At 55.9% G+C, this 26,262-nt stretch overlaps 1 protein-coding gene and 1 long non-coding RNA gene across 14 annotated transcripts in view; one reads left to right on the forward strand and one right to left on the reverse strand.

The window, feature by feature from the left end:
* The window catches only part of MVB12B (multivesicular body subunit 12B), a 220,890-nt gene that overhangs the window by 168,210 nt on the left and 26,418 nt on the right, over positions 1-26,262 (forward strand). For 2 of the 10 annotated variants that reach the window (XM_023242720.2, XM_023242724.2), the window contains exons 8-9: positions 1,863-1,918; positions 4,492-4,551. In XM_023242720.2, coding sequence (XP_023098488.1) covers positions 1,863-1,918; positions 4,492-4,551 — 116 coding nt within the window. Of the gene's footprint in view, positions 1-1,862; positions 1,919-4,491; positions 4,552-6,678; positions 6,915-8,896; positions 9,674-13,455; positions 13,786-16,843; positions 18,237-18,586; positions 20,059-20,319; positions 20,768-22,142; positions 25,860-26,262 lie in introns of those variants that run through there. The other 8 variants (XM_045043187.1, XM_045043189.1, XM_045043190.1 and 5 more) reach the window with 8 other exon arrangements.
* LOC123381635 overlaps positions 1,912-26,262 on the reverse strand; it is a 93,945-nt gene continuing 69,594 nt past the window's right edge. The window contains exons 3-5 of one of the 4 annotated variants that reach the window (XR_006588900.1): positions 9,130-9,240; positions 6,572-8,807; positions 1,912-5,965 (exon numbers count right to left, since the gene is read on the reverse strand). This is a non-coding gene — a long non-coding RNA (uncharacterized LOC123381635). Of the gene's footprint in view, positions 8,808-9,129; positions 9,241-26,262 lie in introns of all 4 variants that reach the window. The other 3 variants (XR_006588899.1, XR_006588901.1, XR_006588898.1) reach the window with 3 other exon arrangements.

The following is a 26,262-nucleotide window of genomic DNA, read 5'->3' on the forward strand; positions in this document are numbered from 1 at the left end:
ACCCCGTCCTGTCCTCTAGAAAGCACGTGGCCTTTCAGGGGTCATCTGTTCACTGATGGGTTTTCGCGGCTATACACCAGCCTGCACGCATATGTGCGCCGATGTCACCTGTCACGTCCGAATGTGTGACGTACTGCGGAAGATGACTGTGGGCTTCTTCCCATCACCCCTTTCTGGGGGAAGTGTCACACTGTTCCTGGCCCTTAGCTGGAGCTCCTCCAGGCAGCCTCAGCGGCTTGCGGGGACCCCCACAATGGGAGAACCCCCCCCCCCACCACCGACCATGGAAGTCTCTATCTGAGCCAGGGGGCAGGGGGACAGGCCTTGGACAGCAACCTTAGAAAGAAAGGAAGCTTCCGGCGGTGCGGCAGCTGGGGCCAGCTGTGCTATTTCCTTTTCTCCAGACTTCCCAGAGAAGGCTTCATTCTTTTCCTCTCCAAAATAAATTATGAACATAGAGTAAAATGATCCTCTTGGCGATCAGACCTCTCTGACTCTGTCCCAGACTTCTCTCTTTTTCTCCTGCTTTTCTTCTTTCCGCTCCCGCGACTCTTCCTCCTTAGGACTGAAAGAAATTGCCACCTGTAGGCCAGGGAAGCCCCATTTGGATGCTGGGGGAAGCCGCTTCCCAGGGAGCCCACTCACCACGTCTTCTCCACGTCCTCCTTGGCCACAGTGTGCCTCAGGACCATTGCCAGCAGGGCCAGGGGGAGGGAACCGCACCACAGACCCTGGTGTTTCTGTTTGCTTGGGACCCATTCCCATTCTGCTGTCCCCTGAAGACAGCAGTCCATCTAAAAAAGCCGAGGCCCGGGGCGCCTGGGTGGCTCAGTCGGTTAAGCGGCCGACTTCGGCTCAGGTCATGATCTCGCGGTCGTGAGTTCAAGCCCCGCGCCAGGCTCTGTGCTGACAGCTCAGAGCCTGGAGCCTGTTTCAGATTCTGTGTCTCCCTCTCTCTCTGACCCTCCCCCATTCATGCTCTGTCTCTCTCTGTCTCAAAAATAAATAAACATGGGGCGCCTGGGTGGCGCAGTCGGTTAAGCGTCCGACTTCAACCAGGTCACGATCTCGCGGGCCGTGAGTTCGAGCCCCGCGTCAGGCTCTGTGCTGACAGCTCAGAGCCTGGAGCCTGTTTCAGATTCTGTCTCCCTCTCTCTCTGACCCTCCCCCGTTCATGCTCTGTCTCTCTCTGTCTCAAAAATAAATAAACGTTAAAAAAAAAAAAGTTTAAAAAAAATAAAAATAAATAAAAAAATAAAAAAGCCCAGGCCCAGGGGACAGAGGCTGAACCACGGTGGCCACGCTGCCCCCACCCTGCTCCGTGCCGGGCGCCACACGTGCCTCCAGTGCACACGCACCCTTCCTCACAGGCCCTGCCATCCTCCTTTTAAAATGTAACTTAAGCTCCCTGAAACCCACAGGCAGGATCCAAACCTAGTCCTTCTGACGCCCAAGTCACTCTTTCCTCCAAGCCGGACCTTTCCCGCGGGCCCGGCAGCCTGGAGGGTTGTGTCGCTCTCAGCTGAGAGAACGTCCGCTGCCCACCTCGCAGAGCACAGCTGTGCCCCCTCCCCGCCTGCCTGAGCCTCTGTTCCTGCCGCCAGCCCCTTGGTGGCCCCCGCTGCTTATAGATCAGAGGCCTGACTCCTAGGTGGCCTCTAGGCCCTTCTCTGCCCCCACGGCTCTGGTCTGTGCCTCTGTGTGGTGCTCCGGGGGCGTGTGAGGTGTTGGCCTTCTGCCCCGGGTGAGTGTCCTAGGTGCAGGGGTGGTACCTGTGCCCGCGTCAGCTTGTACTTCGTCAGCATCTCAAGTCCCTGAACGTCACCGGTGTCTGCAATGCCGTTTCCTCTCTTCTTTTGCAGCAATGGATGGTGTGCCTTTTATGATCTCAGAGAAGTTTTCTTGTGTTCCAGAAAGTGTAAGTGTTCTGCATGATCTCCCTTCTGTCCTGTCACCCCCAGCCCGCCTGCGTTCCCTCTGCTCATCACACAGGGCCCCCCCCCGGCAGCCCTCACTCCCTGGTCCTCCCTCGTGTTGTCCCAACTCCCTCTCTGGGCCCCTTCAGCTACGGCTGCACGTAGCAGGTGCTCGGAGAGTTAGGGAAAAGCAGGCACGAGGGGCGGGGAAGGAGCGAGGCAGACAAGCGGAAAAACTCAGATTCGGCCATGGCCAAGCCTTTTTTTTTTTTTCCCAAATGTGACCGTAAATTGGGCTCATTGTGAATGTTCTTGGTTTCCAAGCTCCACTTCTTAAATTTTTTTTTTAAAACGTTTATTCATTTTTGAGAGAGGGAGGGACAGAGGGTCCGAAGGTCAGGACAGCACAGAGCCCGATGTGGGGCTCAAACTCGGAAACTAGGAGATCAAGACCTGAGCTGAAGTCGGATGCTTAACCGACTGAGCCACCCAGGCGCCCCCAGGTTCGACTTCATTTTTGTTTTTTTTTATTTAACCGTGACGACATTTTACAGAAAGAAGGCTGCCTGGTTTTTTCATGGTCGTTGCCGGATGCTGCGATAACCACACTCTCTGCTCTGGATCGGAGGGAGGCCTCGGAATGGCAGGGCCGGCCGGCTAGTGTGTGTGCCTGCGGCTGTGCTCTCCCGCTCACTGTGGGCCCCCAGGAACCCCATGCTATGCGCCGGCCAGCCGGGGGCCCTGAGCTATCTCTGATGACAGGGGGCCTGAGGGGGCTGGCTGGGGGCCTGAAGGCCCGATCCCAGACTGTGGGAGGAGCCCACCCCACCTGGCACTCCTGGGACCCTGTCAGATGGTGCCCCCCCCCAACCTTGGGTGCAGAGCCCCCGCCCTCAACTGTTACAGGCCTGGCCCGTGCAGGCTCGATAGACTTGTTTCAGGGCTTTTTAAATCCTTTTTGCAGAACTTTGCTTCGAGTAGCTAATAACCGTGAGGGCCCCAGTTTGGGCACCAGCTAAAGAATCCCTCAGTGTATTTCTTGGATCCAGCTTAAAACCACCCGGCTTGCGATTTGACCTGCTCTGTAGTTTCCATTTTCATGAAATATAATAGGCCTCCTCTGAACCCTTCTGGTAAGCAGCTTAATCTTGAAAAATGCTCGTGACGTGACATGCGGAGCATGAGTAACTTCAGCCGACGCCACTTGGCCGCGTTGCCATGGCAACGCTGGCGCCTCTCCCGCCCCGCTCCCTCGGAGAGGCTGTTCTGTCCTGCGCACCGGCTCCAATCGGGAAAGTTTAGTGGGGCAGTTAGAGCCTAATGATGCAACAGCTGGACCTCTGCTGGATGGCGGGCAAGCAGCCCCGTTCTTGCCACTCGGGCTGGCAGCGGGAGAGAGCCAGGCTGTTTTGTGGCTACTGGCAGCGCAGCCCCGGGAGCGGAGTGCCGACTTCGGTGGCCCTGCCCCAAGATCGCCCTCGCCAGCTCGCTGCTGCCCGGCGCTGCCGACTCAGCACGTGCCCGAGGCCCGGTGGCTTGGGCCAAGCCCCGTGGCGCACACCCCCTGTGCTCTGTCCTTTAACCTCCCCCGCCAGCCCAGCCAGGACGGCCCCGCCACCCTGCTCCGAACAGGAGAGGAAGCCCCACCTCTGGGCTGTGGCTGGGAACCACGAAGGCCTGGGCTTTTGTCTGAGACTCCGGTTTCACCTGTTCGTCCCGGCTGCCTGTTTTCGGAACCCCCACCTCAGGAATATGAAATGCCCGATGTGCCCAGAGAGGGCTCAGAGCAGGGGCCCCAGGGACCAGGTCCCCTCTCACCATGCGTTCAGCCCAGACTTCTCCAGGCTTCCAGCTGACCCTTGTTGCCATGTGCATTTGATTTTTCATGTCATCTGTTGAAAAGCCAGCGTTCTCAGAAAAAGTTCCCATCTTCATGAACTTCTAGAAACGCCCATTAAAATGCAGTGTTACCAGTTTTCACCACGACTGATCATTTCTCATTTCTCAAATGATAATTGATGGGCACGTCCTTCATTCCCCTTGCATTTCCAGAGGCCTAGAACTCCCTCCGGCTCCTTCCCTGGATGTCAAGGAGTCCCAGACAAGAGACTGACCATCCTGCCTCCTGGAACTGCTTCGACCCATCCCACCACGTAGATGGAGCAGTCAGGGTGGCATGTGGTGAAGCCCTGTGCCCCTCCGGCCCCCCAGCTGTGGAAGGAGCAAACCGGCTTTTGACACGGGCATGGAGAAGAGGCGGAAGTGATCAGTGACAGTCACTGTCTTTTAGGAGGGCTGTGACCTTGCTGGGTGCTGTCGACAGATGACCAGGCAGGGTCCCTGCCAGCAGGGGCCAGCCCTGTTGTCGACCAGGTTTTCTGCAATATGTACTCCCGTCGCTCACCCCTGTACCCTCAGTGATCACTAGAGTCCTGGTGGGTTTCCACTGAAAGAGAATAGAGAAAACGCTAGATCACATAGGGTGGTTTGAGATGTCACCGTCGTCATGCATAAAAGCGAATGTGAAACAGCATTTTCCAGCCGTTTAAAAGGATGCCTTGATCTGTGTTTACAGATGCAGCCCTTTGATCTCTTGGGAATCACCATCAAATCTCTGGCAGAAATTGAAAAAGAGGTAAGCAAGCTGCCAGAGTTGGGGGCAGGTGGGGCCCGGGTCTGCGGTCCCAGGATCTGGTGGGGGCAGGGGGGTACCTAGGTGTGGGGGGGCCTTCAAGGAAAACACTTCCGTGTCGCTCAGATTTATTCCTTAGAAAAAGAAACTCACTTTTAACGTGTTTTTTGCTTCAAATCACATATGACCAACACCTCCTTGTGTTCTCTAAGCCGGAAGGTTTTAAGTGACAGATGAAACAGTTCGGCCTCAGTGTTTTAAAATGCTTCCGTTTTTAAAAGGTGGAGGTTGGGGGACAGGCCCGGAGTCTCCTTTCCCTCTCCTCCTCCTGCTTATTTGTCATGAGGAGGGGTTTGGGGAAACATCCGAGGAGCCTCTTCCAGGTTTAGAGCAAGGATCAGGATACATTCCGTTGTGCCTGATAAGCGAGGCCCCATTCGGCCGCCTGGTTCCACATGGTTTGGATGTTTCCCTAATAAAAAAGAAAGAAATCCAAGACTCCAGCCCACGTGACAACTCTGAGGAGCGAGAGCCAAGAGGAGGGAAGGAGCCTGGGGTCAGACCCGCCGGTCAGTGTTTTCCCTGTTTGCGTAAGACATCACTGGAGTGTGTGTGTCGTCTCTTATGTGTAGACGGTCGTTAGGCAGAGTCACATGCTTGCATCCGGCTCTCCTCTGAGAGGCACATTTGTCTCCAAGACGGAAATGGTAGAACCATTTCAATATTCTCAGTTCCTTTGGGTTTTCTCCTGTATACCCAGCTAGCAGAAGCAGGTTGCATTATTGAAAGATGGCTGAAATCAAGGAAAATTGAATCAATGTAGTACAACAAATTTCTAAAGCTGTCATAGCAAAAACAAGACAAAAAAAGTCCCCCTTTGTCTTTGATTCTCACTAAATCATAAAAACCAACCTGATTGTCATCTATAGATTTGGGGGGAGGGGGCGGGAGCTGGGCAGTGAACTTGGGGAAAAGAATGGCTGGCCACCACATTGGAGATACATAGGCTCCGTGTATATACGTGGGGCCCCCCGTGCACCCCCTTCTCAAAAGCAAGCAGCCCCCAGACGGTTCTGCCCGCCGCCTGTTCGCAAACTGCCTTCGCCTGGGGCCCTGCGCAGGGTGGCACCGGTGAGCGTGTGCAGAAGGTGGCTTACTCTTTCAAGGTGGCTTTCAAGGTGGCTCACTCTGGCTGCAGGGGTAAATCAGGGGCACGGCCTGTGACCCCTTTAGGACGGACAAGGTCACACAGACGTCTCACCCGGCTCCACGCTGACCGGGGGCAAGCGGTCCCCTCTCTGTTTGAAGCTGGGATAACAGTAGAAGGCACGTCATGGGGTTTTCAGGAACACTTCACGAATATATGCGAACGCCAGCGCCTGGCACCACGGGGCTGAGGGTGCAGAGGTGTTGTGTGCTGGACCAAGGAGGCAGCGTCTGAATGTCGTGTTTTCTCCTGCCTCGGGCCTCCTGTGCCACAGCCATAGCCCCCTTTATTTCAGCACCTGCTCTGTGCTCACCTTCAGCTCGGGGCTGTACCTACATTCCCACTGGTTCCCACCCCCAGAAATTGAGACTCTGGAGGTGAAGGGTCTTGCCCAAGATTGAGACCCAGCAGTTACACTCCAAACCCTGCCCCTTATGACTTAAAGTATGTGGTTTCACATCCCTTGAAGGGGCTGATGGGGACAACGGTGCAAGGGAGGCCGGTCGACCTGACTCTGGCTGGGCCCGTGAGTCACCAGGAAGGCGGAGCCTGCGTGAGGCTCGGTGCGGGTGGCAGAAACCACCAGAAACCTGAATTCTCATGCTGAGGACGAAAATCTGACCCAAACATGTGTCTTGTTAGAAGGCATTGTCTTGATGTCCGGTGCTCTGAGCAGAGGCTGGCGGGGGAAGAAAGAGTTCTGGACTCGGCCGCCCCGGGCTTAGATCTGAGCAGCGCCACTTAGCTGTTCTAAACCTCCGTCTTCCCCCCTGTAAACTGGGAGAGTAATAAAAAATCCTCACTGCCAGCACTTACGGGGTTTGACCGAGATAGTCGCGTACAGGGCTTAGGACGATGCCCAGCATGCGGCTGCCGTGGTCTCAGTCACGCTGGTTGTGACTCTTCCCTATTACCGTCCACAGGAAGGGGGGGCGAGCAGCGTAAATCCATCCCGTGTCAGCACGGCACGCCGCTCTGCCGCTGGAGGCTAAGCAGTGACGTCCCGCGTGACCACGCCAGGCTTGATTTCTTGTTTAAGTGATGGCTTAAAAATACTCGTCTGTGTTCTGCGTTGAAGGAAATTAAAGTGGAGTTAAAATGAGGGGAGATGGGGGAGGTTGGAAACGTTAAATAGGATATAAAACCGTCGCAAACACCACCACAGTCAAGAATGCTGTGGTTTTTTCGTTTAATCTGAGGATTTAGAAGTTACTTACCCGGGCCATCCGCGTGCGTTTCATGGTGATTAGTATGTTGATATCACACTCTGGTGAACGGGCTGCTGCTTTGGCAACAATGGCAGAGAATTTTCTCCATAAACAATCATGAACTTGCTCCTTTTTGCCCCTGAACTAAGCATAGCTCACGGAGTCGGAGGCCGAGGAGAGAAGCTGGGCCCACAGCCCCCTGGCCCCGGCTCTCGGCTCCGAGGGTTGGGCCTGCGTCGCTGGGTGTCCCTTTGGTCAGGATGACTTTGCAACTTCCCATTCCTGGCAAATCTGGCTGCCCCTGGGGGCTGCAGGGTGGGGGCTGCCTGGCAGAGGACTTGGCTTTGCTCATTGTGTCATACTTTACACTGCTAAGCCAAACCCCTTGCCCACAAAAAGGCAGGAGACACCCTTTGGGTTCGGGGCAGACACGTGACCCGAGCCGCCTCTCTGCCCATCCTGAATACCTCCCTGATCTCTTGGGCTCCTGAGCAGCAGGGAGAGGCCGGCATCCATGGAGGCCGCCATGTGCTGTCCTCCTTCACTCTCCACACCCTGTGCAGACAGGTGCTGTTGCCCCCGTGCAGAGCTGAAACCTGGGCTCAGTGGTCCCAGCCGTAAAGGAAGTTCAAGTGCAGTCCCTGATGACAACACATCGTTCTGTCTGTCCAGAACCGGGGTGGGTCTGCTTTAACTTTACATACTCTGCTCTGCCTGGGGGTGTTTCTGAATTTAAGCCTGTGCCCTATCACCATCATTTGGCCGCAGGGATAGTTCACTCCATGAAGGACCCCCCTCACCCTGTCAGCTTTGAGCTGGGTGGTTAGGGACCAAAGGGAATACCCCAGCAGCCAGCGCAAGCAGGGACCCGCAGTGCGCCCCAGCCTGCCACACCCGAGAAGCACCCCAGTAAGAGATGGAGAGAGACCAGGTGTCACCCCAGTTGTGAGTGGGCAGTGCACCTCCAGCCTCCCCTCCCCCCAGAAGCAGGCGAGCTTCAGGGAAAGTGTGACGCTGGGCCCTGGCCAGGCCAGCAGGAAGACGCATGAGGCCCCCCCCCCCCCCGCCCTGGCAGTGTGGCTAACAGTGTGGACTAGAGCCACCCGCCACGTTGGTGGGCAGATACCGGGTGTTTGCAGGGACGTATGTGGACCGTGTACACGGTGGAGGCAAGGTGGTAGGGTAGAGAGGGCTCAGTTTGCGAGTTTGGATACCTGGGGTAGCATGTCAAACCTGCACGACTCAGAACTACTCTCAGCTGTGGGTGTTGACAGTGGACGAAGCGGTGCTTACTAAAGAAATTCTCACTTGAGTGCCATCACTCTCCTGGTGCTCAGTGGTGACACCAGCCTCCTTCCTGCCCAGCCTGTTGTCCAGCAGCCATATTCCCTGCCGTCCACGTCCGTCCCCGGCCGGGAGCAGGGCCTCTGCCGTGTAAATTAGTCCAAAGCATGAGAAAGTGAGTTGTTGCTCCTCTCCCCTCAGCCACAGGAGGTGATCGGTGGCAGTGATGGGGAGGTTTTCTGGCCCAGGCCCCTCCCCCATGGGGCTGAGCAGCAGGAGAGTGGTGGTGGCCCTGGGGGACCGTGTCCCAGTGAAAGCCTTACTGTCCTTCCCGCTGCCCGGACAAAAGGTTGTCTCTGTTCAGGAGTCAGGAAAAGTGTAATTTTGCAGCCAATCCCTGTGATGAAGCATCTTCTCTCGGAGAAGATGGACGTATAAATATTCTCCGTCTCTGCTGCTCTTTATGTCCCTTGTAAGCAGTTGACCCACTTCACCATCTGATGGATTCCCCGTCACAGCCAGGCAGACGCGTCCCAGCTCCACAGTCCAGGCAGCAGCCCCTAAAATGATCCCGGTGTCTCTGTTCCCCTTACCATTACTCTGCATCCTTCCTCCCCACCCACTGCCCCGTGGCCCTGGCCATCCCCAGTCTCGCCCCTCCAGCAGACCCTCCAGCCCTCATCTCGAGGAATAACGGCCAAGAGACAGCGGCCTTGATTGTAGATTTCACGCTGCATGCATAACAACCTGCAAGCCTTTGACAACTAGGAGCCAGCAATTCCTATGATGAAGTGGCATCCAGCACCCGTCCTGCCTTCCAGCTCAGAGCAAAGCCATTTCCCCACCTGCTGCCGACCTCCCGCAGGAAACCACGATGCTCACCCTCCCTTCAGTGGGCGCCACACTGAAAACTGAGCACGACGAGGGAAGCTTTATCAGCCCACCGTGCTTCCTTGTAGGGCGCACAGCCTCCATTTTCACCCGACTTTAAAGCTGAAAGACACGGGAGAGTCTAATTAGTAAAGGGACGATCTAATATTAATCACTCCCTTAAAATTGACAAGGGAGGCAGTTCATTTAACCACTTAATTGCTACAGGTTTTTATGGGCTGCTGTCTGCAGACGTATTTAATGAAGAAGTTATAAATCTAAGGGAGCTTAAAATTTTAATTTTATACCTAAATATTTTCCTTGTTCTCATGTTTGTAGTCAACCCTCAAGAGTGTAGTCACGTGGAATGTTCTTTAAATGAACATATTTGCTAACTGGCGTCATTTCAGTTTTTAAAACATTGGTTCCAGCAATTAGGCATTTTTCTCAGTTCCCAAATGACTAGAGAAATTCGTCTTGATTATAATTGCTCTTAGCCACGCATATCTAATTTGTGTCTTTTTAAGTGTTAATTAGTAAACAGTTTGAGCTGACATCTTTATGTGTTTGTGTGTTGAAAAATGGGGCTCATTGCTTATTTAGCTTGGGGCCGATTCCGCTAGCATTTACGTCACGACATTGAGGTGAAATTAATGGAAACACGTGTGGCAGCGCAAGGTAAAAAGAATTTTCGAATTCAACTTTTGGGCATCCACTTTGCACGGGCTTCTACAGGCCCCTTCAAGCAGATGAGAGTGGATTTGGGACCTGCACACGTGGGAAGAAAGCGAGGCGGAAGATTTTTGTGTCAATAATGAAATGGCAGAGTCCCAATTTTATAAAAGCAAAATGTTCATGTCCCAGCACAATTGTTCATTCTTTCTACTTTTGGAAAGCTTTCATTGTGCTTATTAACGGTAAAGGATTTCGTGGAGGGAGAGGTTGCAAACTCTGTGGTGTGGTCCCTTTGCACCATCTAGTGGTCAGGTCTGGAACTGCAACAGGAAATAAGCTGCCTTCTGTCTAGATGGAAGGTTTTCACCCCCCCAGAATCTTTTTATTTCTCAGTGAGGAAGCGGATACGTTTTGGGAAAGAAATTTTCCTGATTTACTTATTAAATAAAATTTAGTTAAATAAACAGAAGTTAGCCTGTTCTTCCTCCCTTTTTCATTACTGCACAGAGCTGCCACCCACATTCTTACTGAGTTGAGATAATTCCAGCCCCAAACAAAGAAACCTAATAAATTAGTTTAATGGTTGGCCTTTCTGAAGGCTCACGAGAAGTGTTAGGCTTCTTCTGAAATATGGGACGTAGCTTGGGGACCGCCACTTCATAGACTCTCCAGGAGTCTGACCACAAAGCTTAAGAAGCAGTTTGAGGCCACAGACGAGATTAGTTCCCTCCCCCATTAATTGTAGCAGATGTCTTGGACAGTTGATCATCTTCAGCAGCTACCCTGCCAGTCAGAATCCGTTTTTTTAATATTTAGGGTGTTCCCCTTGAGTTCAAAGGTAGGTCGTACATGTTTATAAAACTGCAAACATCACAGAAACACGTAAAGTAAAAGGTGGACGCACACGCGTGAGGTAGGCTCGCACCGTGCGTGATCCTCGGTACCTGGCTTTGTACTTGGCACAACCTTCCACATCGTTCTGCACAGACCTACCTCATTCTTTTTAATGACTACATGTGGTTCCCTTTTATGATTATGCCATAATTTATTTAAGCAATCCACTATTGATTGACTTTTGAGTTGTTTCCAATTATTCACTCTTAGGCTGCTGCAGTATATTTCTTTGTACGTGTGTCTTTTCTCCCCTGGGTCTTTCTTTAGAAGAATATATATTACCAGTTTGTCTTCCGAAAAGGGTGTGCGCATTGAAACCTCCCCACCCCACCCCGTAGTGTATGAGGGGGCACCTGCCCCCCCCCCACATTCTCTAACTATAGCTGAGCAGCACCAGGATTGAAAGGTGAACACTCTTTCATATGGTTATTGCCTATTTGTAGTTATTTTGTGAATCTCTTCTGTTTGTGCCCTTGCCCAATTTTTTTCTGTTGGCTTAATTTTTTTTTTCATTTGTTTTTAAGAATTCTTTATGCCCTTGGGACACCTGGGCGGCTCAGTCGGTTGAGTGTCTGACTCTTGATTTCAGCTCAGGTCCTGATCCCAGGGTTGTGGGATCGAGCCCCACCTCAGGCTCCGCACGGAGCCTGCTTGGGAGTCTCTCCCTCTCCCTCTCTCTCAAATAAAATTAAAAACTAAGGAATTCTTCGTGTTCTTTATAACCACTTTCTGTCATATGTCAAACACACACTTTAACTGGTGGTTTTTCTTCTTGTTAATGATGTGTTCTGCCACATAATAGTTTTCATTTTTCATGGGCACTTTTGTCTTTGTTTTAATGTTTTATTTATTTTGGGTTTTGTGTCATAGATTATAAAAATAATCAGTCCTATTTTCTTCCACTCTCGTATTTTAATATATTAAAATACTAAATTCTTTTCAACAACTTAATCCATCTGAAACTTATTAGAAGATAAGAATAAGGACCAGCTTTATTTTCTCCTATAGCATTAGCCAATTTTCTGAATACTGCTTGCTTGCTTCGGTGAATTTTTTTTTTTTGAGAGAGCGAGCAAGCAAAAGAGAATGCAAGCAGGGGAGAGGAAGGGAGAGAATCTCAAGAATCTCAAGCAGGCTCTGTGCTGGCAGAGCCGGACACAGGGCTCGATCTCACAACCATGAGATCCTGACCTGAGCTAAAATCAAGAGTCAGATGCTTAACCAACTGAGCGACCCAGGCGCCCTCCCCACTCCAGTGAATTTTAAATCCTGGCTTCCTCCTATTGTTTCGTTATGTAAGCGGATCAGTGGACCTTTCTTTTGACTCTGTTCTTTTTATATTATTGCCACCCTGTTCTGAATCTTATAACTTTATAATAAGCTTTAATATATGATAGAGTTTTCCCTTTATGACCCCCAGATGGTCCTAAGTATATTCACGTGCTTATTCTTCCAACTTCACTTTAGAATCTTTGGGGGGCGGGGGAGGTTCCAAAAACTCTGTTCTAGTGTTTACTGTAACTGAATTCACTACGTAGATGAACAGCGGAGTGATTGGCGTTTTAGATGAAGAGGCTCCATCCAGAGAGCAGAGTAGGACAGTTGTTCTTTGTAGAGACCCTGCACGCTTCTTTCCAGGTCATTCCAGGTGTTTTATGTTTCTGTGGCTCCTGTGAGTGGCTCTTTCCTTACATTTTGTTTCCCCGACATTTGTGTATCAAGAAGCTGCTGGCTTCTCACCAGCTTCTTCCGTTGTCTCTGCTGGATTTTCAACTGCTTTCCTCCGGTGTCCCTGTCCCTGGCGGGCAGTTGTCACCTGCGAATACCCATGTGGCCTCCTTCCCTGGGTCTGTCCCTTCTCCTGCAGGCCTCTGCCAGGGACCTCGGCCACCGGGCCTCCTTGTCTTACCTGTGGGTTAACAGAAGTTTCCAATTTCAACAACCCATAATGCTGCTTGCTGTGGCTTGCTCGTATAGACGTCTTTTTTTTTTTTTTTAATCTTGTTAAAGAATTAGCCGTCTATTTCTGCTTTTCTCCATGTTTTTTACCAGGAATGGATGGTGGCTTTTGATAAATGTCTTTTAATCATCTATTGAGATGATCATATATTTTCTCTACAGCATATTAACATGCTGGATTATGTTCATAGAGTTCCTAATTCTGAGAGTCTCTGCGCCCCCAGCCGCCACCGCCCCTTTGGTTCCGCAGGCAGCGTTGTCCCCCCGCCCCGCCCCCCACGGCAGCGTCCTCTCCCATAGCATTTCCCCCGCCCCCACCCCAGCCCACTAGCAGCAGCCACGACCCAGACTGCTGCCACAGGGGCTCGGGGCATTCATCGCAGAAGTAAGAGAAGCAGGCTGAGCCCGTGGAAATGAAGCTGACGCGGAGAGAGCGTTCAGCGGACAGAATCACCTGTCCCGGTTGCCCCCGTGGGGGCGTATGCTTGTTCAAACTGAGGTCAAGGTGAATACGTGGTCTCCTGCCAAGTCCTTCACCAAAGGATTTTCCTCTCCGTGGTTTGAGAACTCTCATCCCCCACGTTTTAAAGCAATCTTCCCCTCCCCCCCAAACCGAACTCTTACAAGGTTGCCCGTCATATAGGTAAAACGCATGAAGACAAAGATCAGGGAGAGCACTTTCCCAGAGCGACCACACAGCCTCTCGTTTGCCAGTGCTAGAAAGCGGTATTGTTTTAAATACTTCCTGCAAGTCGCTTAGGAGGGGGGAAAGCCTGGGGAAGGGAAAACGCAAATAGCTGCTTTTTTTAGGCAAGATTCGGGTGAACCCTGAAATGCTGGCCCAGTGAGGGGGAAGTCCCCACGGCTGCCCGCAGACACAGAAATGGCATTTTCAGCAGCAAAGGCACGGTCCTTCCACGGCAGAGCAGACAGGCTGGTCACCCAGGCGCCCACCAGGCCACCAGCCCTGCGGTGAGGCGGGGGAGGGGCAGGGACGTAAGACGCCTTCTGTGTCCTCGTTAATCACACAGCAACCCTCGGTTCCACCACAAAATGTGCTCTCCCCCCATTTTCCTCAAAATTGCGTGGCCTTCTCAGTCTTTCATTTCATACTTGTAATAGTCATGGCTACAAGAATGATTTCACTTTCTTGCTTCCTTTGTCCCCATCACCCCCACACACTCACAAAATCGATCACAGCGATAACACAGCAGTTGCCACTGCCTGGCTGGGCGGCTTATAGGGAGGGGTGGGGAGTGTGGCAAACCGGAAAACGCATGCTTCTTGAAAAGCAGCAGCCCGCAGTCACAAAAACGAAGATCCAGAGTTGCCGTAGCCCCCTGTTCGTCTAACAAAAGCTGGAAAATGTTGGCATTTAGGCATTCTCTCAACTTCTCCGTGTTTATTTTTAAACACCCCACGAGCCAATAATGTGTGAACCTCCAGCTTGTACACAGTGTGTGCACAGAGATACCAACACAAATCACACTTAGACTCATAATCTTGCGTTCGCAGGGGTGGTGTGGACAAGCACCAGGCTCGGGACTTTACACGCATGAGTTAAATACCACGTGATAGGGTGCATCCCACCATCCTGCTCAGAGGGCTGTAGGAATTCGGAAAACCCACACTGGACTGACTGCTGCTTCCACAAAAGGACTGAAAATCAGAATGACCTCTGACCTGCCTGAGAATATAGCCCCTAAGCTACCTACCTTCTCTCCTTTGCACTAGGCTGTTCCCAGAGACCTGCTCTGTCCCTTTACTCACCCATCCTATTCCATCCGTCCACCCATCTATCCATTATTCATCCAGCCACCCAGCCACCCATCCATCCACCCACCCACCTCTTCTGGACCACAACCTCCCCAGGCTCTGGAGCTACAGAAATGGCTGTCGGCCCATCCTGACCGTGCACCGAGGGATATGGGAAGTGTTGTGGAGGCCCGGGGGTTGTGATGAATTCTCCCCAGGGGAGAAGGGAACATGTGTCAGAACAAGTGCCCCTTTAGCTGGGCCTTTAAGGACAGTAGGGTTTAGCTATTCACGGGAGACCGTGTCCTAGTGTTGAGAAAGGCACAAAGGTATGACTGGGCCCCGGCCCATTCAGGACTTGCTGCTGGGCAGTGGGGGAGGAGAGGTCCAAGAGCTTTCATGGGGAAAGGTCTCAGCAGAAACCATTCAAACCTCACTCCGGAAGAGGGGGGATCCTGGGGCTGTGTGATGGGGCAGGGATATGGGAGTTAATGTTCCACTCTGCAGAGCTCTCCGACGCTCCTCCTCCTCCGTCGGCGTCCAGCTGGAAGGTGCTTTGTGAGCTGAGGGTGCCTCTGGAGTGGGGGGCTCTCCTGGCACTGAGCCCAGGGAGGCAGGCTGCTTAGGGCAGTGAGTGGATACCGCCATCCCCTCCTGGGAGTCCCAGGCTTAGAGCGGGAAAGGGGGGAGGTCTGGGTGCTGAGGATGAAAGGGATCTGGATGCCCCAGAGTGGAAAGATGCAAGGGCTGAATCAGTGGAAGGTCGTACGTTAATGAATTCAGCAGCTGCTTTCAGAGCCCCCCTCTGGCTGGTACCGTGCCGGGTACAGTGCCCAGGCAGACATGGCTCCTGCTGGAGCAGGTGCATCTTGGAGGGGTTCTTCTTCAGACCATCATTTAGGAGAGACGGAGCAATGGGCCTGGGTGGGCTCAGGGCCCCGACTTGGGGTTGCTCCTCTCTCAGAGCCCAGGAACCCAACAGAAAAGCCAGAATGGACACAGAAGTGGCTTCCCCAAGGGCTTGCGGGAGCCGCACGGACCCCTCTGTGGAGTTGATGTGGGACCAGAGCATCTATACCCGACCATGGTGGTGGTTAAAAATGCCTCCCTGCAGCGCCCCAAGCCCTGGTGGCATCAGAAAGGCTGCTCAGCCTCTCAGAGCCCCGGTTTGCTCACCTTTAGTGGAAAGACAGCAATACCAGCTTCCTGGGACACAAGGATTTGGTCCCAGCTCGCTGACTCGGGACGTGGTAGCGCCCGCCGTGCCCATCCCCTTACTAGTGACCACAGGGGTCACGGTTGTAATCCATGAGCCCTGAGCTCCAGGCCTGTTCTCCAGCTCTAGAGTGTTCTAGAACCTCAAGAATGGGGAGGGAAGTCCTGGTATCTCCACCCTCCCCTGTGCCCTCAGGCCGCACGAGGACAGCCCTCCTCCAGGTAAAGCAGTTCCACATGCTTGTCGGGACCCCAGCGCTTCCCCTGCCTTCCCCCAGTTTTTCAGAGATCTCTGTAGAACCATAGTCCGAGCGCAAAACAAGGGCTCCCATGGGAGGAAAAAGAAGAGACCACAAAGTGTCACAAGCCTTGGGCTTGGTTCTCAGTCTCCCCTTCAGGAGCTTGAAGGGGTGGACATATTCGGATTAGCTGGACAGGCCTCCCCGGTACCCAGACGAGCTGCCCTATGGGGACGTGAGGCCCTTCTGTGCCCGCTCCTCACAGGGGCACTGGCTTTGACCTCGCACGGGGGGCTGGGTGCCAGCAGCCAGGCTTCTGGAGACAGAAGGGGACTCAAGCCCTTCAGTGAGGGGTAGAGGCTTCCATCGCTGATATTCTGAGAGGGGTTGAACCGTGGGCACCAAGAGTGAAGGCCTGGGCTGTGAGGAACGAGGGCAGGGCCACTAAGAACCTCATCCACCTTCCTGTCCGTACGGGGCCAGGCCCGTGTGAACGAGCCTTAAGTGAACCGGACTTCCTGTTGGCCTGAATCTTGGCCCCTTCACTTCTCCTCCGCCCGCCTTCACCTGGCCAGGCCTCCGCGGCCCAGCCTGGCCCCTCCGGGCCTGTTCTCGGTGCACCCTTCCAGCTCTTCCATGATCCACCCCAGTGCCAACTTACACTGGCTCATCGGTTCACATCTGCCAGTCTGCCCCCACCTCCGAACTGCACCTGCACGAGAGGAGGGTGCAGACGCTTGTCTGACGCCAGTTGCCCCACCAGCCCTGCACCTGTCCGTAGGGGCTACTGGGGGCCTGGTCCAGCTTTGCCCTGTCTCTCTCTGGACCTTTGGGAAGTCTGATCCTCCCCTGGGCCTCAGCTTCCGTATCTGCACTACTCAGGCACTAGAAATAATCCCTTACTATCTTTTCTCCTCTGGAGCCTCTGATTTGATCATTACTGGATTCAGGGAGGAAGGGTATATACTTGCCCTTTTTTCCCTCCACAGATCTTCCTCAACTTACAATGGGGCTTTCCTCCCAGTAAATCCATTGTAAGCTGAAAACACCGTGCGTGGAAAATGCACTTAATACGCTTCACTTACCGGACATCCTTGCTTAGCCTGGCCTACCTTAAACTCCCAGGACACACACAGTAGCCCACAGTCGGGCAGAAGCATCTAACACAAAGCCTGTGTTGTAATAAGCTGTTGACGATCTCCTGCACTTTGTTGGATACTGTACTGAAAGTGACACGCAAGAGGGTTGTATGGGGACAGCATGGCCGTCAGCGTATCGGTTGCTGAGCCCCATGGCTGAGGGAGCTGCCGGGGAGCTCTAGCTGCCAAACATCAGACGCCAGGACGGGCTTGGGAGGAGTTTCATTCAGCACATCACTGGCTTTTGCACCTTCTTAACGTCAAAAACATCCAAGTCGAGACGTCAACTAAAGCGGGGACTGTATTATATTCGGTAAAAGTTTTCAGGCAGTGATTCTCCACCTGCCTAACCAGTAAGATCTCCTGGTGCTTCTGGAAAATGCTGATGCTGTCAGGCCAGGCCAGTTGAACCAGAACCGTCCCACCGGGGGCAGGGCCCAGGGATCGGTGGCTTTGGTTAAAAACCTTGATTCTGATGCATCAGGAGGACTGGTTTTTTTCATTCTCAGGGTGCTTTCACACGAATTGTCCCTGGTGCTTCTCACATCTCTGTGACCAGGTGAGGGTTTGATCGCCTCCTTTCTGCCAGCGAGGCTGCAGCTAAGCGACTTAGCCTCCACGGTGCAGCTAGAAGCCAAGGTCGGCATGTCCCATTTCCCAGGATGATGCCCTTGCTATGGCAAAAGGCTTTTGGAAGCTGGGGCGCACGCACTGTAGCTAGAGAGGCCCGATGCCTCAGCTGCAAGGTCTCCCAGACAGAGGCACACGGTGCCTGGGCCCCCGGAAAGCCCCAAAGAGAGCCCCTGACAGTGACGTCTCTTTTCCTGGAGAGACCGACAGGCCCGGGCGCTGTGATGGCCTGTGTCCACCAGAGGGCGCCATGACCTGGCGCTGCTCAGCTGGGCTCTCGGCTCTGCGAGCCCAAATGCTTTTTAATTGAAAATTTTTTTAATTCAAAAAGGATTTGCTGTTTGTACGCGAGTGCAGGTTTTCCTTATGCAGGAGACTAATGTCTTGAGTAAACAGATGCGGGCCCAAATCCACCTTCAAAGGTACTCGCTGTTTGCCCAAGGGAGTGAAAGACCTTCCAGAAGCGGCCCTAGTCTCTTGGGCAAACACTTTGGGGCCAGCAATCCCCGGCAGAAGACAGTGTCTGTGGGAAGGGTTATCCGCAGCCTAAGGGGGATTATGTCTGGGGACATATGTTGAAATTTCATTTGGGGAGTTAGAGAAAACAAGAGGTGGGGGGGAGTAATGCTTTTCTCCAGCCAAGATAACCTAAAAAGGGAAAGCTCCCAAGGGTAGGATTGGGGGGGGGGGGGGGCGGTGCGGGGACAGCAATCTGTGCGCTGCGCCAGGAGCCCTGGCCTGCTGGTGGGGGGAGGGGCGCGCGCGGGCTGTGAATCAGGAAAAGGCAGTGTGTGCACCCGGGACGACTTCTTCGCGAGGTGCCTTCCGTCCGCTGCCCCAGGCGGACACCTCCTAGGCGTGGCCCTAGAGCAGCCAGAGTGAGGCCTCTCCTGAGCCTTGCCATCTCAGCCCTCTGCCTACCCGCACCCACACCCATTCTCACGTCCCGCTTTTGGGTCACAGAATTGCCTGAACTAGTCCCGAGAACAGCAGCAGGCCACCTGGCAGTTGGGTGACAATGTAGGATCCTGGGCTCCACCCCAGACCTTCAGAGTCGGGACACGCGTTCTACCAGGACCTCCAGGGGATCTGCATGTGTTCAAGGTTCATCAGCCTGCTAGTCTCTTGCTCTGGGTGCCCTCTCTCCCCGCCCCTGGGGGGGTAGCCACGCTGGCCAGTCCACACTGGCACCTTGGCCCACCCAGAACTGCTCCTAGGAGGCCACTAGGTGTTTTCAACCACCCTAGCCCCGGCCCGTGCCACTCTGGCGCTCATGCCTGCCCTCTGCTCCCCTTGCGGACCCACACCTCCGGGTCCCCCACCCCCACGTGCAGGGCCCGTCCTCATCTTCTGACCCTGTGTGCTTCTCTTGAAGCATCTCCACATCTGTCACTCCAGCTGCCCTTCCCCCCGAGTGCTTCTAATCCCCGACCTTTTATCCCTGGTTCCACGTCTCCCCAGCCGGGCTCCTTCCCTTCGGTGCTGCTGGGGACCACCCTCGGCCACTGGCCGAAATGCACTCCTGCCCTCCCACAACCTGCCCCTCCTCCTGTGTTGCTCCCTTTGGTTAATGGCGCTGGCACGCACATGCTCTGGCCCCGTGCCCAGCACCGGGCGGAGGTGGTGGGTGCTGGTGGAGTCGAGGAGGGAACCTTCCCTGTTGTGATGCACGCGAGCAGCCACCAGGTGGCGGTATTGTCCCAGGCTTCGCCCAAAGGTGGCCTTGTCCGGGGCTGCTCTGCTGGGCCAGCCTCCTGGGGCAGGAGTCCAGCCAAGGCCTGTGCCCTGGTCATTAGGGAGCCCAAATGCGAGCGGGTTGGGAGCTGCTTTAATAGCTTTTTCGAAGTAGCCAACAGATGTGCAGTGAGTGCCTGCTTGGCGCCAGGGCTGTACAGGCCCCTAACCTGCTGTAGCTCACGCCGTCTTCCCAGTCGGCCCTGGGAGTAGATTGTGACCCCACTGACTTTTGTGAGGTCTAACTGACATATACCACGAGCTTCAGGTGTCCAACATAACGAACCCATATTTATATAGATGGCAAAATAATCACAATGAGTCAACATCTGTCACCATGGTGACAAATTTTTGTGATGAGAACCTTTAAGATTTATTCTTAGCAACTTCCAAATAAGCAACACAGGATCAACCATAGTCGCCATGCTGTGTGTCACATCTCCTTGACTTATCTTACAACTGGAATTTGTACCTTTTGACCCCCTTCGCCCATCCACACGCCCTCCCCTGGCGAGTACCGGTCCGTTCTCTGTACCTGTTAAGTATGGGGTGTTGTGTTTTTGTTTCGTTTTGTTTTCTAGGTTGCACAGATCAGTGAGGTCACATGGTATCTTTCTCTGACTTATTTCACTTCACACGATGCCCCCAGGGTCCAGCCCTGCTGTTGCAAACGGCAAGATTTCGTTGTTTTTTTTTTTTTTTAACGGCTGAATCATATCCCGTGGCACATATACGCCACATCCGTATCCCTTCATCTGTCAGCGGCCACGGAGGCGGTCTCTGGCGTGGCTGCTCTAGATGGTGCTGCCGTGGACGTGGTGCTGCAGGTGTCTGGCTGAGTTAGAGTGAAGTGGAATCGCCGAGTCCTAGGGGAGTCCTAGGTTCAGGGTTCTCGGGGTCCTCCAGGTGGCGGCACCAGTTTGTGTTCCCAGCAGGGCACAAGGGTTCCCTTTTCTCCACAGCCTCGCCAGCACTTTCTTTTTAATATTTATTTTGGGGACAACGGGAGAGAGAGAATCCCAAGCAGGCCCCGCGCCATCCGCACAGAGCCCGACCCGGAGCTCGAACCGGCAAACCGTGAGATACGATCTGAGCCGAAATCAAGAGTCTGAGGAGCCTCAACCGACCGAGCCACCCAAGCACCCCAGCACTTATTTCTTAACGTGACCCCACTTTAGAGATAGGTTCACTAAGGTTCAGAGAGGGGCAGAGACCTGCCTGAGGTCACCCTCCAAAGCCCTTCCCTCTCGCCCCTTCTGGCAACAGACCTTTGTAGGGACCACAGTCACAGCTGCGGTGTAGGCCCTGTGGCTCCAGGCTCAGGAGCCACTCGAGGCTATTCAACACAGGGATAGGATGGGGCCAGTGCAGATCTGTGTCCGTCTGTCCTGGGTCAGCCCTTGGGGCCCTTCGGCAGGGGTGGCCTGCTGGACGGCCTACCCACCATTTCTACTTGAGGGAAAAAGCCTCAGAGGTCTTCTCCCCCTCATTCAGGACTGACCCCTAAAGCCGTCAGCACTTAGCTGTTCTCTGTGCAGTGGGCAGTCACTTGGGGGCAGGGGGCCAGGCCAGGCTTCCTGTCAGCCTCCCCAGTGTCCCCGAGGAAATAGCCTCAGCTGGTGGCCAAGTTCAGCCAGGATAACTCCACTTTGCTCTGTTTTACACAGACAAGCCCTTTTTTAGGGCAATTCTGCTCAGAAGTGTTTAGATGTTATTTAAAATGTTTAACAGGGGCGCCTGGGTGGCTCAGTTAAGCCCCAACCTCAGCTCAGGTCATAAGCTCACGGTCTTTGAGTTCGAACCCCGCATAGGGCTCTCTGCTGTCAGCATGGAACCTGCTTCAGATCCTCTGTCTCCCTGTCTCTCTCTCTGGCCCTCCCCTGCTTGCTCTCTCAAAAATAAACATTTAAAAAATAAAACGTTTAACGAGCACTGACCTGATCCAAACTCCTCACTCCTAAACCCCTAGGACCACATGGCTGCTTTGGCACATAACGGGCCGGCTGCTCGCCACAGGCCCACTCCCAGCCTCTGAAGCTCAGGCCGGCAGGCCCGTGTCTGCTGGCGGGCACTCCTCGCCTGTGTCCGCTCTTCTGCCTGGCACACCCCCCCCATTTCGATGCCCACCGGGTCTTCAGGGGGAACCACGGGGGCTCCCCGTCCCCCAGCAGAGGTACTTGCCTCTCTGAGTCTCCATTAGACTCCGAGCCCACCTAGACATGCTCCTGGGATCTGGGGTCAGGTAAGCTTCCGTCTTAAGCATGAGGTGGCACAGGACACAGATGTGCCCCTCCGGGTGCCACCCTGGCCCAGGCTGGGTCGCCGGTGTGGGCGCTGCCCCCCGGGAGCCTCGGCTTTCATCGGCTAACCAGGACAGTCACCCACCCTCCAGGGAGCAGCTCTGGGAACTCAGAGAGGTACACGGACGTGTGGGGTGCTGCCCCTTCCCCGCACCGCTCGGCTGTGTCAGCAGCCGTGCCCGGAGAACACGGAGTCAGAGGGCCCCTGGGCAGTTGCGGGATGGGGTGTACCTCGCGCGACCCTCTCCTGCAGGCAGCCTGGCCCGGGGGCAGCGCGTGGCTTCGGGCGCTGCAGCCCCTGGACCAGGACTCCGTCCTCACACCCTGGGCGGCCAGAGCGCTGTCTGCGCACACGCACGCACGCTGGCACCGCGCGTGGGCGCACGCTCCGCAAGGTGGCAGCGGGGCCTCCGCGGGCCGGGCCGAGGCCTCCCTGCGGCGTCCTCGCGCACTGACCACGCTTCTCTGTCCGCTCCCTCCCGCAGTATGAGTACAGCTTCCGCACGGAGCAGAGCGCCGCAGCCCGGCTCCCGCCCAGCCCCACGCGGTGTCAGCAGATCCCCCAGTCCTGAGGCCCGGCCGCCACCCCGCCCCCTCGGGGAGAAGACGCAGCCGCCCGACTACTGAGCGCCCCTCCCTCGCCCAGTCCAGTCCCTCCTGCCCGCCCTCACCGCCCCCCCCCCCCCAACCCCCGGGGGCTCGCCTGGGAGACTCCGGGCGGCTGAGCGGTTACCTCCTCGGCCATCGGCTTGCCTGACGGGACACCCCCGCCTCCCCGGGGACACTGTTCATAATCTCGACTAATCTGTGTTTGCTGTAGTGACCAGCAGCTCCTGGCGTGTCTGTGTGACGACCAGCCTCCTACACGCGACCCCACCCACCGCGGGAGCCACCCGAGGGCCCCGCGCAATTGCGGAGCTTCCCGGTGACCCGCTGGCTCCCTGTCCTCCTGACTGTTGCCTGCCGCTAAGCTCGCACGTTCCTCCTGGAAGCCTGAGGCGGGTGGCAGCGGGGCACAGCCCCCCGCCGGGGCTCCCCCCGCGCCCCAGAACTGACAGCGACAAGCGCCCTGAGCGTTTCATGGCAACCCTGAGGACTGGAGGGAGGAAGGAGCCGGCGGCCCCCGGCCCCACCGGTGGCCACCCCTTCACACTCGGCCCCCAGCCGACACACTGGACACGCAGAGGTCGGGGCGCAGCCGCCCGGCTGCCCCCACAGAGGACGTCCCTGCTGGGCGAGAAGGCCGAGGGACCTGGTGCTTGCTTGGAGGGGAGTTTTGCTGCCCGGGACACTGTGCTCACCCACCACCCGCCCTGTTCCTCCCAAAGGGCTCATCTCTGCAACGCCCACGTGCCCTGACCCAGAGACGGCCCCTCCCTGGGCTGCGGAAAGAGACCCGGTGGGCTGGTGTCCAGCCGCAGAGGGACGCGGGCGCGTGGTCACCCAGCTTCGCAGAGCCAGGCTGCATCTCGATGGGGTCTGCCCACAGCAGGAGTCGTTTGTAAAAGTCCGTCTGAGCCAGGTCACCGAACTGGGGCCATGACTGGCCAGTGGCCACACTGGCATCTCCCACAATGCTGGCTGCCAAGTTCAGCCCCACAGGGGTTCGCCATGAGAACAGGGCTGCAGCCACCCCTGGGGGGCTCAGGGCCCCACCTCGACAGCCTGCCTGGTCTAGTTACCAGGGTCTGTCTCGATTCCACAGAATGTTGGGATCTCCCACCTCGGAGGTCACTAGAGGGCAGGAGCTTTGGATGGGAGGCTTGACGTGCATGGGGGGTGGGGGGAGCGGGCTGAGGCCTGGAGAGCAGGGAGGTGCCCCCCCCCCATGAAGGTAGCACAGGAGAGCCACAGCCAAGGACGCTCCCCGCCTACCCATAGCTCCTGGGATGGCACATGGTGGCTGGGGCAGAACTGGCCAACAGTGTGGAGGTTGGCCGCCGGCTCAGAGGTGGGGGTGGGGCAAAAATACCTCCTGTACCTGCCGTCAGCAACGCCAGCTCCAGAACCTCTACCCTCACCGCTGGCGCCCCGGATCTTCAAGGCGATACCTCCTGATTTCTGTGCATTAGAGAAGTGGGCACCTCTCCCTCCCTCCGCCCAGACCCGGGACGTCCCTGGTGGAGCTGGCCTTCCTGTGCCTCCCACACAGCAAAGCGGTAGGAAAATGCAGGCGGTGTGTGGAACCCCCGGGGTCCAGGAAGCCAAGGGCTATGGTGCTCACCCAGGAAGGAGAGAGCTTCGAACTGGTCTCAGATGTACACGCCGAGATAAGCTAGTTGCGTTTCTGGGGAAACTGGAGGAGTCCCGTGGGGCCCAGAGAACCTGTGTCTCCTGCTGCCTTTTGGACGGGTGGCTGGTCCAAAACCAAGTGACCTGCGTGACCCCAAGCCCAACACAGAGGGGCGACCAATTCCTTCTGTACCGTTCACTTGGTGCGTGCGCTTTGTTCACGGCCTGACTGGAAGATTACCATCTGACAGGCGGTGCCCGGCAGCCCTTCTCCCTTGACCGACAGCCAGGGGTTTTAGCGGCTCTCAGGGCCGAAGACGACCACGTGGGAGTCCAAGCGTGGTGCAAGAAGGCGGCGCTGGGCAGGGAGGGTGACTGTCCCCCCCCCCCCAATTCCGGGGCCATCCTGCAGTTACGGGATGGGGCTGCGGGGCCACCAGGAAGAGGCCAGACCGATGTGGATGCAGGCGGCCTGGGGTGATGACCTCCACTGCATGGTAGACGTAAGCGACGTGTAACAGTGACTGAACGTCACCCTAAACCATTAGGACAATTAGGCAGTGACCGTGTTAGGGAAAGGTTGGCGTCTGTGGTAGATTTTAGGCTGCTCCCAGCCCTCTTTGCCTCTTGGGGGGGCGGGGGGGGGGGGCACGTGCAGACAGCAGGACAGCCCGGACCCCTGGCACACCACTGGAACAGGGCGACCTTTTCTTTCTGGGAGGGCGCATTGCCTCACAAACCCTGTGACCACACAGGCAGGGAAGGACAAGGGTTCTCGGAAGTGTGAAGGGCAGGGGCCGGGCCCTCCGTCCCCCAGCACTCCCTGCCGCTCCCCCAGAGACCAACAAGAGCACAGGCTTCCCTGCTGCCTTCTCTCTTCCATCTGAAAATCCATTCTCTCTCCAAAACCCTTGGCAAGGGCATAGTGGTAATAGGGGGTAAGTAGGTTGCGACGTGTTCATTTGCAAATTTTTATCAAGGCTTTTCCCGCCCCGAGTCCCGGAACCAATATGGGCCACACGCCCCTGCCACCTGGAGAGCTGGGACCAGGTCAGGACCCCCGCCCGCCCCGGCTTCCTTGCTGGCAGTTCTGACCTCTGCACAGTTGGCCACCAGGAGCCCCTGACATTTGCTTCCCCACCCCCCATCCCCCGTGCTGTTCAGAACGGCAGCGCGGCGGGCGACAAGGACTAACACATACTAAGCACCTGCTCCGTGCCAGGCAGTGGCGCATTTCTCCTCTTTAAGCACATTTTCTCCCGTTTTTCTCCCTTGAAAAACACCCAGAAGTGGATGTTCGTTGCTCCCGGTTAGAGACGAAGAAGCGGAGACCAGTCCGCGGCACAAAGCTGGCAGGTGGCAGAGACCGGATTTGGGCCCGAGGCTCGTCGGACCCCAGAGCCACTGTGCCGGCTGGTCCAGCATAAGCACACGCCTCACAGCCCCTTTTGGTTCCGGTCCCCTAACGGACCTCCCAGCGCCGCCAGCCACGCTGGTTCCGGCGCGATAGCGTCGCCGCTGCGCCATGGTGCTCGGCAGGGGGCGAGAGCCCAGCTGCCCCCTCGCTCCACCCCGACGACGAGGGCTCCCCTGAGATCCAGGGAGCCCGAGAGCAAAGCCGGGCCTCGACCCGCAGCCGCGTGCCCACGGGGGGGCGGGGCCCGAGCTCTGGCTCCGCCCACTGCCCGCCCTGCCGCCGGGGCCTGGAGGCGGCGGCCCCTCCTCCTTCGCCCGTCCGGATGCCGCCCCACAGCGGCCGTCACCGCCAGGAGACGGGGCTTCTGTTCTCCCCGCGACAGGTGTGTGGGCTGCCATGGGACGCTGGGGCCACGGCCGGGCCGCTGTGCCCTCGCCATGGGAACGACGTCCTTACCGTATTTATTTGAGGTGACTCTGTACTTGGCGAAGGGAAGTTTCACTGTGTGATTGTCTGTCTTAATATAATTTGTTAAATAAACGTTTTAACCTTTTCCCGGGCTTGCTGCTGTGGCGCTACCTGAGCGAGGTGGGCGTCCCTCGGGGAGGCTCCAGCATCTTCCCCGGCTCCTGGCCGGGGAGGAGGGGGGGGGGGGGGGAGCAGACAGCCACCGCCCGGCCTTCCCACCCGCTGGAAAGAAGCCGTGGGCTTCTCTGCCCCTGTTTAGTTTAGAGACCTGGTTACGAACCGGAGGAATTCACGAGGGCCTAGAAAGCCCTGCCGTTCTCTGGGAACAACCCTCAGGAATGCTCCTTGGAGGCAAAAACCCCAGTTGCCACAAAAGCACCTGAAACCCGTGCGCGTCAACAGGTCGCCAACAAGAATGCGCTTTCATGTGCGGCTTGCCCGGGGCCCCGTCTGCGAGGGGGTTCGGGGCGGCCGGGCTGCTCGAGAGG

The sequence above is a fragment of the Felis catus genome, chromosome D4, assembly GCF_018350175.1.
Source record: "Felis catus isolate Fca126 chromosome D4, F.catus_Fca126_mat1.0, whole genome shotgun sequence".
NCBI lineage: Eukaryota > Metazoa > Chordata > Mammalia > Carnivora > Felidae > Felis > Felis catus.